Source organism: Erythranthe guttata, chromosome 11, assembly GCF_056151865.1.
Source record: "Erythranthe guttata isolate IM_541 chromosome 11, IM_541, whole genome shotgun sequence".
Lineage (NCBI taxonomy): Eukaryota > Viridiplantae > Streptophyta > Magnoliopsida > Lamiales > Phrymaceae > Erythranthe > Erythranthe guttata.
The window spans coordinates 6,661,899-6,675,591 of NC_142543.1; the positions used below are offsets into that span (position 1 = coordinate 6,661,899).

At 29.5% G+C, this 13,693-nt stretch overlaps 1 protein-coding gene and 1 long non-coding RNA gene across 4 annotated transcripts; one reads left to right on the forward strand and one right to left on the reverse strand.

Annotated features, from left to right (window-relative positions):
* Positions 1 to 2,522: 2,522 nt before the first annotated feature.
* LOC105968063 (uncharacterized) lies at positions 2,523 to 4,808 on the reverse strand. Of its 3 annotated transcripts, XR_016034520.1 has the most exons (4): positions 4,668 to 4,808; positions 3,972 to 4,568; positions 3,533 to 3,562; positions 2,523 to 3,462 (listed from the first exon to the last, which is right to left on the reverse strand). It is a non-coding gene; the product is annotated as an uncharacterized LOC105968063 (long non-coding RNA). The 3 variants fall into 3 exon arrangements; XR_016034519.1 differs by lacking the exon at positions 3,533 to 3,562; XR_016034521.1 differs by lacking the exons at positions 2,523 to 3,462; positions 3,533 to 3,562 and having other exon boundaries at positions 3,784 to 4,515; positions 4,668 to 4,805.
* On the forward strand, positions 2,831 to 5,747 carry TRA2 (Aldolase-type TIM barrel family protein). The gene is made up of 7 exons (XM_088825756.1): positions 2,831 to 3,021; positions 3,296 to 3,467; positions 3,583 to 3,632; positions 3,932 to 4,232; positions 4,339 to 4,527; positions 4,638 to 4,820; positions 5,331 to 5,747. The coding sequence occupies exons 1-7, from the start codon at positions 2,831 to 2,833 to the stop codon at positions 5,574 to 5,576; spliced, it is 1,332 nt and encodes a 443-aa protein (XP_088681882.1). The 3' UTR covers positions 5,577 to 5,747.
* Positions 5,748 to 13,693: the final 7,946 nt, after the last annotated feature.

A 13,693-nucleotide genomic window follows, 5' to 3' on the forward strand; every position in this document is an offset into this window, starting at 1 on the left:
ACGTTAGACTAAATACATGTATATGTGTAAATAACAATTGGACAAATTCATTATATCAAAATAATGAAATAAAGTACATACAAAACTATGAATATATCAAAAAAAAGTTAAAAAAAATAAAACTTTTCCTCTTCGCAGCCATATGAACTTATTTTTATTTTTTTGTGAGTGTAAAATTCGGGTGGAGAGTATGAGTGAGTGAAATGGATTGGAATGAGGGGTATTTATACTTGTGTTTTATATAATAAAAGTTTATTATGGAAATACACATTTAATGTCATAATCTTAATTAATTATTGTTGATGAGATATTTTCCATAACTTATTCATATGAATCTTAACCAATCAACTTAAATAGGTAAGAAATCAAATTATATGACATAAAATTGGGAAATTGATTGACAATTTATAGTAAAAAAAAAATATTTGAAATTCAAAATTTGGAATCTTAAACTTTAAATTTCAAAATTGAAATGTTGTTATATTAATATTTTTAAAATTAAATTAATAAATATATATTAAGTTGGCAAAATATATAAAAAAAATCCATGTATATTGATAAATTAATTTATTGATAGAATCATTTGGACTATTAATGATTTGTAAAAACAATTATTATTATTTTTGAATAGAATTATTAAAAAAAACTATATTTGAAAATATATATCATAAAAAAGTGACTTTTCTATTTTTTTTTCAAAAAGACATTCGAAAAATATATTTCGGAAAAATAAATTAAAACGTGAGATAAAAAAACAATTAATGAACCGTATATAAATATAATTATGATTATTCCACTATAAAAAATAGTGTGTAGAATATATATATATATCGAGTTTTCTTTTCAAAAATAAAACTGATAAATTATTGACTTTTCTAGTTTTCTTTTCAAAATAATGAAAAAAAACAAATAAATATGTTCCAAAATTATTGAAATAAAATCATAAAAAAACATAAAATCAGAAATTTTAAAAAGTGAAAAATGCAGATTTGGTTGAAGTATAATCTTTAAACACGTGTATTTAAATATAAAATAAATTAAAATGTAAATTTTGAAATTCAAAATAACATATTATAAATATTAGTAAAAATATCCAATTTTTAACATAAACTAATATTTATATTTTGTAAATGTAAAATATTAGAAATAACAATATTGTAATAAATTATATTAAAATAAATAATTATATTGTTATCATATTAATTTCCATGTAAATCATAAATGTAAATAATTTTATTTTATACATAAATGTTTTGAAATAAGGTAAACAAATAAAAAATACAATGTAATAAGGATTAATTAAGGGAAGAAGTCAAAAAATGAAATAAATGAAATAAATGTGGGGTCAAAATTGGAGATGTGAAAACATCAATTGTGTACCTTGTCTTTATATATTATATAGATACAAATCATAAGATTTTTTTTTAAATGAAAAAAAAGAATACTATTTAAATTACGGATGGCAATGGGGTGGGTATGGGGTGGGTTTTGCAATCCTCACCCCCGCCCCGCTGTGGAAATCCTCATCCCCATCCCCGTCAAAATCCCCACGGGTATTAAAAGAATCCCCATACCCACCTAATAAAATCCCCACAGGTATCGAGACGGGTAAAAATTCCCGTCCATTGTTTTTTTTTTAATAAATAAATATGCAATATACTTATAGTTTAAAGGCTTATTTCAATAAATAAACCAATATTTAATTATATAATCGAAATCTAAAAATCCTCATTTGTAGCTAATATTTAATATATTACTATTATTTAATTATTTATATTTAATATAATAATTAATAAATATATATTATATATATAAATAATGTGGAGCGGGTACGGGGACGGGTACGGGGCGGGTATAGGTAAACCCATCCCCGTACCCGTACCCGGTAAAAAAAAATTCAATTCCCATACCCGCCCCATTTTTTTTTGGGGCGGGTAATACCCAAAAAATTCGGGGCGGGTCGAGGCGGGGATCCATCGGGGCGGGTCAAATTGCCATCCCTAATCTAAATGAGATATAAACTATATAACCTCACTAAACGAATATATGTTTTTTATGTCCTAAGGCTATTTATTTAACAAGGTTTTTTTGTAATTCTTAAACAAAATCATAAACAGAACTTTGCAGAATTTAAAAATTACGTTTCGAAATTCAAACAATATTTTTCGTTATAAACAAGGGCAAATTACGATCACGAAAATCACCCTTATGTTTGGGTAATTACAATCACATCATCAATATATATTATTTTATATGTCCACATTTACGATGTCAAATTTACTTAGTGTAATGAAATATTCTTTCGTATACAAATACATAATTGAGGGATATAGTTGTATATTGAAATAGATGCTTTTAGAGAAGGTTTTGCCGTATACATAATTATTTATGAGAAGTCTGTTGAATATGCTTTTAGAAATGTCCTTATAATTGTCATTTACTCGAGAGGGAGAAAACCAAAATTACCAATAATTATTAAAAAAAAAAATTAAAAAAAAAATTAAATGAAAAGGGCAGCAGAGTTATTGGAAAGCGTGAAAAAGTTACCTACCAAACCCACCAAACAAAATTGGCTGTACAACAATTTACAGAATTACCCCTCACCGGCTCTTTCCAACCATCTACAGCCAAGTCAACACAAAACAGCCCTTCATCTCTTTCTTTAATTACATCTTTGCCTCTTTCTACCACAATTAGCCCTAATAAGTAATACCTTCATCTCTCTCTCTCTCCTCTCTCTCTCTCTACCAATAATAATAATAATCATAATAAAAAGCATCAACTGATCACAGTTGTCATTCACAGCAATCGAAATCAATCAGCCACCACCATGTCTTCCATTTCTAAGCTCTCAGCATCAGGTTTTGCTAATTCCGCTACTAATTCAAGGCCCACAACCAGATCTTCGCAGCAGCCCATGTGCTGTGTTGATCTGCGCAAACGAACCGCCGGTTTCGGTAACCCGATTTCATCTTCAAAGCTCACCGTCGGCACCAATCACCCCATCAAGGCTTCTTTGGTGTAAGTCCACTTATGTTTTTTTCTTTAAAGATTCAATTTTTATGGTTTATGAGGGATTGATTTTATTGGAGCTTGTTTCTCTCTCTCTCTCTCTCTCTCTCTCTCTCTCTCTCTCTCTCTCTCTCTCTCTCTCTCTCTCTCTCGTTAGTATCTATCTATACTTTAAGTGGCTATGAAAGAGGTAATTTATTTTATGAAGATGTATGATTTTGGTGCTTGTAAATTTGGTTGATTTTATGAAGATGATTCTAATTTAGAAGTTAAATTTGGTCAGTGTAAGATGCTCAAAAAATGATGGAAATGGAAGCACTGTGAAGAAAACAACACTTCATGATCTTTATGAGAAGGAAGGGCAAAGCCCGTGGTACGACAATCTATGCCGCCCCGTCACCGATCTTATTCCGTTGATCGAAAGTGGAGTCAGAGGTGTTACCAGCAACCCTGCGGTAAACTTTTTATTCTGATAAATAAATGTTGAAATTGAATAGAGAAAAATGCTGCATGTACCAACCTTCTGTTGGCTTTCACTAATCGAACAATTCTTGTTTTGTATGAATACAGATATTCCAGAAAGCAATATCAACTTCAAGTGCATACAATGATCAATTCAGGTAAAAAAAATGCATGTTTCGATTTGTTTTCAAGTTGTCGGAGTTTCTTCAAAATGTTCCAAGTTCATTGTTGTAGCTATATTTCTGCTCTATGTATATTTAGCTGGAAAACAGGGTGGGCCAAAAATAACAACATAAATAAGATCGAGAGTAAATAACCCTATTCCATTAAAAAAAACTTTGGACCCTTTTTATTTCGATTTTCCTGATATAAATTTACCATCGATTTTGTTGGTTTTTTGAGAAAGGGGCTTGCAGCTTAATTACAGTATCATATATATGTGAATAAATAAATGCAGGGAACTAGTGCAATCCGGAAAAGACATAGAAAGTGCGTACTGGGAACTTGTGGTGAAAGATATCCAAGATGCATGCAAACTTTTCGAGGCGATTTACGACGAAACAGATGGGGCTGATGGATACGTCTCTGTCGAAGTTTCACCACGACTCGCGGATGATACCGAAAACACAATAGAGGCTGCTAAATGGCTTCATAAATGGGTTAATCGCTCAAATGTCTACATCAAAATTCCCGCTACAGCTCCTTGCATTCCCTCAATCAAGGAAGTCATTGCACTAGGAATTAGCGTTAATGTCACGGTCAGTTCATTCTTCATATTATTCGACAAACCAATATGAACATAGTACTCCTTTTTATCTTTTGATACTGAAAAGTATTTGTTACGGGCTATATATATACATGCAGCTCATCTTCTCTCTTGCGAGATACGAAGCAGTGATTGATGCTTACCTGGACGGTCTCGAGGCATCTGGGCTCGATGACCTGTCACGAGTGACAAGTGTTGCTTCGTTCTTTGTTAGTCGAGTAGATTCACTGGTCGACAAGATGCTTGAGAAGATTGGTACACCAGAAGCACTCGATCTCCGAGGAAAGGTAAAAAATTCAAATCCGTCAGTCACAATTGTTTGTGTTAGCTGCAAAAGTTGTAAAGAGTAGTAATAAAAGAAGAAATCGAGGGTAATAATGGTAATTATGTTGGACAGGCTGCAAATGCGCAAGCAGGATTGGCTTACCAGCTGTACCAGAAGAAATTCTCGGGTCCGAGATGGGAAGCTCTGGTGAAGAAAGGAGCAAAGAAGCAAAGGCTACTTTGGGCATCAACTAGTGTCAAGAATCCTGCTTATCCAGACACTCTTTATGTGGCTCCTCTTATTGGACCTGACACTGTAAGCCACCCCCATCTTATCTTTTTCTCTCTCTCTCTCTCTTGTTTTTTTTTTTTTTTTTGTTTGTCTTATTTAGTAGACTTTTTTGATTTTTCAATAAAATTAAATTATGAGATGACTTGAAACATTCCTTACGTAATACAGTAGAGAACCTCGATAATTTTCTCCGCCCCGACTCGGGGACAACAAATAATTCGCTAAATTTGTAAGATAATCGATATGCCCCATCTTGTGTATTAATTAATAATGCACGAAAATAACTCTTTAAATACGTAAATAAATACATTTATGATAAATTTATAAAGGCTTAGCAAAATATGATTCAATTGTCTTTTTTTTAATCTCATCCCTCGGTACTTTTCTTAACATGGTAAGAACTTGTGGTAGTACAACTATCATTTTCAACTTAATTAGTAATTATTAATTAATCGGTAATTTAATGTTCTGCTAAATTAATAGAATTTTGTTGGTCGCAACTGTATTAATGTATTAGCTGTATTAATATTATAGGTATCGACGATGCCTGATCAAGCACTGCTGGCATTCCTTGACCATGGCTCGGTTGCAAGGACTATCGACTCGAATGTGTCGGAGGCTGAAGGAATTTACAGCGCACTTGAGAAGTTGGGCATCGACTGGGGTTATGTGGGGTCACAGCTTGAGCTAGAAGGAGTCGATTCTTTCAAGAAGAGTTTCGATAGCTTGCTCGACAGTCTGCAAGAGAAGGCTAATACTCTTAAGCTTGTCAGCTTGTGAAGTGTTTCTTGATCAATCTTTCTTATTTTATTGCTAGAATAATAATAAAGTGACTGGGCTTCCCTTACCAGTTCAGTTTGTGGTGAGTATTTATTGTAAGAATGTTTTTGGTGTAATGATTTAACAATTTCACTATTATCTATGAGTACATTCAATGTTTTTAGTGTGCTATTTTCCTGGAGGGACTGATTTTTACAATGCAAAATATGGAAGTTGATATATTTGTTGGCTTTACAATGCAACTTGAATTAGTGAAATGGGAAATATGTCCAACAACTGAAACATGAACCATATTTTTGTCAATTGTATTATTGTGGTGTTTGCAAATGATTATTTTAAAGTAGAAGTTATTGATTGTGAGTTAAGTCAATTTTAAGTGGTTATTTCTAAAAGTTGGGGGTGTTTGCAAATATTCTGGAAAATGAACTTAAATAGAAAAAACGGATGTTTTTAAAAAAAATAGCTTTAAGCAGATTATTTTAAGAGAAGCAAAAACAAAAGTTGATTTTACAAACACCTGAAAACAAATTATGAGCAAAAAAAAACTCATAATCACTTTCAAAAAGCGTCTGCAAACACCACTACGTCTAGTAAACATGAGATTTTATAATCTTATGTTTTTATCCAATGCAATAACCTCATACATATGATACTACTAATATATGTATCCTACAAATAATTACTCCATTTGTCCTATATTATTTGTGTTCTTTTTTGGAGTATTTTTTTCTCAAATTATTTGCCATTTTAGAGTTCCAATAGAGCATTATTTTTTATTTATTTTTTCGCTTCATTTTTACCCCTTATCACTCTCAATTAGTTAATTGAAAAATAATTAATGATAAGTGTATGTTAGTATTTACCATGTTGTTTTTGGTATAATCTATGCATTTTATTGAATTTCTTAATATGCGCGCAACTACCCAAAACAACATATAATATATGGGACGGATGAAGTAAGATTTATAGCTCATTCGGTTACATATATTGGACTAGCATGGATTAGATAATTAATTTCCTACTGATCAATTGAGTATCAAGGTTATAAGTATTTAATTTCTGGAGTAATATGCAAAAAGTACCCGTGTGTAATCCATACGTGCCAAAACCCCCCATGTGATAAAACAACTAGCAAAAAAACCCTGTGTAAAATTTTAAATCATTCAATGCACCCATTATGATTTTAGTTATTCACTTCAATAAAATAGAATAACATCAGATAACATAAAATTGGGGCAAAAATTACAATTTTACTAAACTTAGAAAACTTAAGTTAGGGGATTGAATTGCAATATTCCCAACAACTAAATAAAATCAGTCTTCTTCTCCACCTCATTCTTCACAAAATCCTTCACATAGCATCGGAGATTCCTCGTAGAGTCATGAAGCTCTTTTGATAACTCGAACGCGGAATTGCTTACTGCAAGAAGGTGCTACTAATTTAATAAAATAATAATATTTAATTGCGGGCTTTAACTTTTGTAATGAATTTTAACTAAATATGCTACTTGTCAATCGAACGTCTTACTAACCCTTATTATTTAATCAAGAGAACCTAACAATGGTAACCGAACAAGACTTTAAGGCCTCGTTTGCTTGCCCATATCAGTCACATTGGATTAAGTGAGATTGGATTAATATCCTCACTGATTAATTAATTATTTAGTCTGTAAGATATTTGATTTGTTAGATTAAACCCTATACTAAATTTGTTAAATTTTGGTACTACATGTGAATTGTATAAAAAAGTCTTTTAATTAACAAAATTAATGTTTTAAGGACAAAATTGTCTTTTCCTTTTCTAATCACCCTCTATAAAATTAATCTCAAAGCGAAGGGTACTAGTAATTTAATCAAATAGTAGCATTTAATTGCGTACTTTAGGAATAGTAGTTGAATTGACTAAACACAAATCTTATTAACCAAACATCTTAATAACCTCTTAGTTAATATAGCTTAATAACACTAAGCAAACGAGGCATAAGGTTATAAATAGGGCACAGTACAGTTTACACCCCTGAACTATGGGGGTTGTACCAGTTTGCCCCCTTGAACTACAAAACGTCTCAAATACCCCCCTTCATTTAAATTTTATTTGTAAATGCTGATGTGGCACTTTAACTTGATGATTTCTAGCCATTTTTTCACCTTTGGACATTTTCTGACTACTTTGCCCCTCTATTCAATTATTTATATATATATATATATATATATATATATATATATATATATATATATATATATATATATATATATATATATATATATATATATATGTATTAAAGCTCTTTCATCGACTTTTTTTTGCTTTTTTTTTTCGAGTTATTTTGCTTCATATTTTTGGGTTTCTTTTTCTCGTATTTCCGCTTTTCTTCTCCTTATTTAACCATTAAAAGGCCACTGTTTTTTTCTTCAAAAATTTATTAGGTAACAACTCAAATACACAAAATTCTTGTACTTCGTGTTACAAGACATCTTATAATACACGAAAATCACCCCAAAAGTTATGCATTTAGTGAAGGGCATAAACAAAAAATACACAAAATTGAACAAAAGGACAATAAATAAATATATTGAATCCAAAAATTAAACACAATTAAGAAAATCATGTAAACTATTAATTCACTTCAATCACAAATTCATAACAAAATCGACAAATACAACACATATTAATTATATAATTATTAAGTTTCTTACAACAAATCCCCAAGGGCAGAGAAGTAATTACACATTTAAATTAAAGATGTTAATAATTTAATGGTTAACCATAAACTTGAGAGGGTATTTGTGACGTTTTGTAATTCAAGAGGCAAACAGATACAACCCCTATAGTTCAGGGGTATAAACTGTACTTTGCCTTTATAAATACTATCTCATCCAAAAAAGTAAATATAGTTAAAGTGTACTTGAGGTTCCAAAACTTTCTATGAAATTGTACTTTTCGTCAAGGCATACCAACTAAAACATATATTATGAATTACTTGAATAAATCGTGTGATTTGGGAACTATTGTATGAAAGTAGAGGTTTACTTATATAAAAATCGGCAAAAAAATAAACACAAGTAAATAAAATATATAGAAATGAAACATACCAAAATAGTGAAAGAATAAAGGGGAAATTAGTGATACACCCCTACTTTTGAAAATATACTAGTAATTTTACCCGTGCGATGCACGGGATTAGAATAAAATTAATGCAAAATAATATTTCGTTTATATCATAAATTTAAGGTGTCAAAATTAGAATAGTTTATATTATTAATTGCAGAAAGACCATAAAAAAATGGAAATAAAGAACTTTTCTAGTCAAAATTTCATGATACATCATAATAAGCAAAAAAAATATTGCATAATTATATTGTCGATTATTTTCCCAGCATGCAACGAACAATTCAATGCATCTAATAAAATTAACACAGTAACAATCACTTGGTTGTACACTTGTAGTCCCTATCACTACCAATATAATTTTTAGGGGTTGAATTTTTGTAGAACCTACACCTAGTGAATTACACCATGTAGTTTTTAACCGTAGATCTACATATAATAACACACACGTCCATATGTATGTGCGCTTAGTGGATAGTTATTTATGTAGATGTACGGTTTAAAACTATATGGTGTATTTAACCGGGTGTAGAATCTCATAAACCTAGTCAACATTCAAAATATTAATAACAAAATGTTGTACAGTTTCAAATGCTACTGGATTGGAGTATGGGAGTTGACCTAAGTTAGCTTTATAGACTTAGCATATGACCATTTAAATGAGATGCTTAACTGTAAACACAAAACTAACTTTAGATTTGTGATGCACGAAATTTTTGTATTTTTAGAGATTATTTAAAAAGAAACACATAAAAATAAAAATATATGGAAAAAAAAATATTTAATATAATTAATGAAAAATGTACACGATTCGAGATTTTCAAAGTTTCTTTAAATATTTTGTATATGACTTAGTGCAGTGATATTATTATTATGTCAACCAGGCCAGAAAACTTAAGAATACAAAAAAAAATGAATTAAAAATATTCTTATTCATAAAACTGAAATGTAATTTTTGTAAACATATTAGATGTCCAGAATAAAAGATACATAAATATATTGAAAACATATTACCATTTGACTGAGATGCTTGGTTATACGCCACAACTTTGGAGTAATACATTGAGTGTATAACCCTAACACTTGCTAGTTGTGGGAACCTTACAAACTGCTGTCAGCTAGCTAGCATTCTTTAATCTTCATCAATCTTTTATAAAAAAAAAACACAAACGCATGAAAAAAATATTTAGTATAGGTAGACATTAATGATGCAAATGACGAAATTAGATTAATTTTTACGTTTAGTTGTTAAGAAATTACAAATGAAACGATACACATCTTTTCTTTGAAGGAAACTCTCAATACATAAATAAAAGAATTTTCAGAAGAACATTGTTCATAAAGGATACAAATATTGGTTAAATTTCATGCGAATAAACATAACCAACTGAAAAAGTTTTGATTCCCTAAAATCTCTATCCCCCAAATTTTGATTTGCAAGCACTTAAATAGTTTAATCCATCAACAAATAATAATAGTGAAACAAATAAATCCTTAATTGGAAAAATACCGACAATTTCACATTTAAATTTAAATTCCAAGAGGGTATAAAATTAGATTTGAGAGAGTTTAACAAACAATAAACTAAGAAAACAATACGTACCTTGTGGTCGATATTTTTCTTTACGTATGTAGGGATGTTATTGTACAAGTTTTTGTCTTTCAAAATGCTCTACTAAGAATGAAGAAAGAATGAAGAACATGATAATAGAATAAGAACAAAAAATAAACATTGAATAGAAGTGCAAAGGAGTGGTAATCGACAATAAAATGACATATTTTATATTTCAATAAACGGACATTTAGTAGTCGGACAGTTGGAGAAAATGGAAAATAAATAAAAAAATTTATAGAATTACAGGTTTGCCTTTAAAGTTTGATAAATTATTATCTACCATTGAATCGGATAATGTGAACAAACTCATCATATCCCGTTTCTTTTGCGATTAATCAACAAATCACACAAATCGGATAATGTGATTACCAAAAATACCAAATCACGAATGGATCTTATCGGATCAAATTAAATACGGAAAATTTGAGATTGAAGACATTTCCAAAAAAAAAAAAGGAGGATGAGGTAGAATACGTAATGATAAAAGGAGGGGATTGATTTAAAAATTTGATCTTGATTCTTAATTTACTAAATAAAATAAAATAAAATAATAAAAGTAATTGATAATTGTAAAATTCAAATAAGCGGAAAAAATTGCCCTAGGGTTTACCAATGCAACCTTCCTTTTATTAATAAAATTCCTTTTATTAATAAGATTAATAAAATGAAAATAATAAAATAATAAAAGATACGTAGATTTGGTGTGGGAGAAAAATCTAGATAATTCCTTGAAAAAAACGTAATTAGTTTAGAATTAAAATATCATTAAAATTAGTTTAAATGAAAATTGAAATAAAAAAATAATAAAATAAATAAATGGTATCAAAGAATTCATCACACAATAATATATCATTAAAAGATACGTAATTAGTTTAAATGAAAATTGAAATAATAAAATAATAAAAGTAAGAAATAAATAATAAAAGTAAAAAATAATTAAATGACAAATGTAGCCAGAAAATCAGGATAATTCCTTGAAAAACGTAATTAGTTTAGAATAAAAATATCATTAAAATTAGTTTAAATGAAAATTGAAATAAAAAAAAAAAAAAATAAATAAATGGTATAAAAGAATTCATCACACAATAATATATCATTAAAAGATACGTAATTAGTTTAAATGAAAATTAAAATAATAAATAATAAAAGTAAAAAATAATTAAATGACAAATGTAGCCATAAAATGAGCGGGAAAAAAAACCCTAAGGTTTCACCAGAACAACCTTCCTTTTATTAATAAGATATGAGGAGGCCCAATAAATATTTCTACTCTAGTCAAAAACCCAACTTCTGATCTTAATTAGTGAGTTCCCTCTGAACAACTTGAAGTACATGTTTTACCTTTTAATTTTAATACAATATATACCCTAATCTTATCTCTTCTCACACACGTTTCAACCACACCGCCATTCTCACCCTCTCTCTTCATCTCTCTCTCTTTCTTACTCTGTCTCGCTGCTCCCCACCGTCCCACCGTCTTGCGCCGCCCGCCGCCACTACTCCCCCACTGCTCCCCCACCATCTTGCGCCGCCTGTCGTTTAATCTCTCCCTCTCTGTCTTCATATCTCCCTCTCTCTGATTCTCTCTCGCCAGATCTGGTGCCGACAGATCTAGGCGACCCCTCGGCCTCTTGTTGGTGTACATATATCATCCTCCTTCTCCAGAGCCTCCACCACCGCCCCCGGCGGGGTTCCGTTGTTGCCGCCGTCGAGATCGCTCCTGCCGTCCTCGTCACGGTTGCTCTTCTGGCCGCTGATGTTGAGGGTGCCGCTGGTCTCAATTTGCTCATCGTTTGAGTTGTGGATCTGGTGATGGTGGAATTACTCAAATTCAGTCAGGTAATTTGACGAGCATCTCTTGATTTTTTTTTATTTGTAATTTTGGGATTTTGATTGAATGATTGTGTGGTTATTTCCCAGATTTTACTGTTTGTTCTGACATTAGGTGTTGATGCTTGATTTGATGCAAAGTTTGTTGTCTTTGGCTTGCAATTAATTACTGTATATGTAATCGGGATAAGAGTCGATTGATGATATAAATTGTTTTCTTATATTGTAGTGTTGACTTAAATTATATATACATAACCATAATTATACGTAGTAACATATAGTAATATATAGTAACATACGCATATAACCGTGTATTTTCAATCGATATTTGTAATAAAAATTGTTATTTATAGTTATATAAAAGATTTTGCTTTGTTTTCTTTTTTGTAATTAAAATTCTACTCTCCATATACATACCTACAATTCATAATTTAAATTATATGTGTACATACCTCATTAATTTTCACATTTTATTATCTGAGTTTATTTGTCATCTCATTAATTCAGTTTCAAGAACATACAACAAATCAAATGATTTTCTGTGATAGAATTTCACTACAGTAAGTAAATATTTTTTTTTCAACCACATTGTTCTATTCATCACCTTTATATATTTATATATAGATTCAATAGTGAACTTTTTTGTGGTGTAGATGAATTTTATTTATATACATATATAGTCACATATGGTCAGGTACGTGTAGTCATATATAGTCACATGTAGTAATAAGAATGAACCTAACTACATGTGACTATAGTTGACTACATATAGTCATATCTAGTCATATGCAGTAACAATAATGCACATAATTACTTGTAACTATAGTTCACCAAAGTAAATTTATCACAAAAATGTCTTTCATTGTTTTTTGGTATTTTTTCATGTGATGTAATTCATTTGTTCCATTTTGTTCTTCGTTTTCTTTAACTTGAATTTTTTTTGCCACAGGTTTTGCTTTGTATAACATTATGAGATGCAAAGAATAAGATGCAGGGAAGTGCCATGTGAAGTTGCATTCATGCTACAGTACTCCAGACTTATGTGTCACTTATATAACTATACATAATTATATATAACTATAGTCACGTGTAGTAGCATATATTTATATGTATGTTATGTGTTTTTTAATGTATAGTAATGTGTGTTCATGTTTTGAAGATTATATGCATGTAATTATGTTTTTTTTTTTGTTTAGTTGATTTATAATATCAAGATTAAAATTGTGAATTTTGTTATTGGTGTAGATTAATTTTAGGACAAAAGAGGGATAAAAGAACAGTACATGATTACATATAACTATACATGACTGTATAGTCACATGTAGTCAATTTATGTACAGTAAATTTATCAAAAACATAAAAATAAAATAAAAATTAAGAATTAAAAAAATTAAAAAAAAATTAAAAAAGTTATAAAAAGTTAAAAAAAATTAAAAAAATTAAAAAATTAAAAAAATTAAAAAAATTAAAAATTAAAAAATTAAAAAATTAAAAAAATACAAAATAGGATATAAATTTTTAATAAAAATTTATTTTTTTATTAAAAAATCTATAAAAATGATA

Excerpts from the sequence above, each read along its gene's own strand:
- TRA2 (XM_088825756.1), top strand. The coding sequence starts at position 2,831 with ATGTCTTCCATTTCTAAGCTCTCAGCATCAGGTTTTGCTAATTCCGCT. Across the intron at positions 4,528-4,637 it reads CACTCGATCTCCGAGGAAAG|GCTGCAAATGCGCAAGCAGG; the intron begins GTAAAAAATTCA and ends TATGTTGGACAG. Across the intron at positions 4,821-5,330 it reads CTCTTATTGGACCTGACACT|GTATCGACGATGCCTGATCA; the intron begins GTAAGCCACCCC and ends TTAATATTATAG.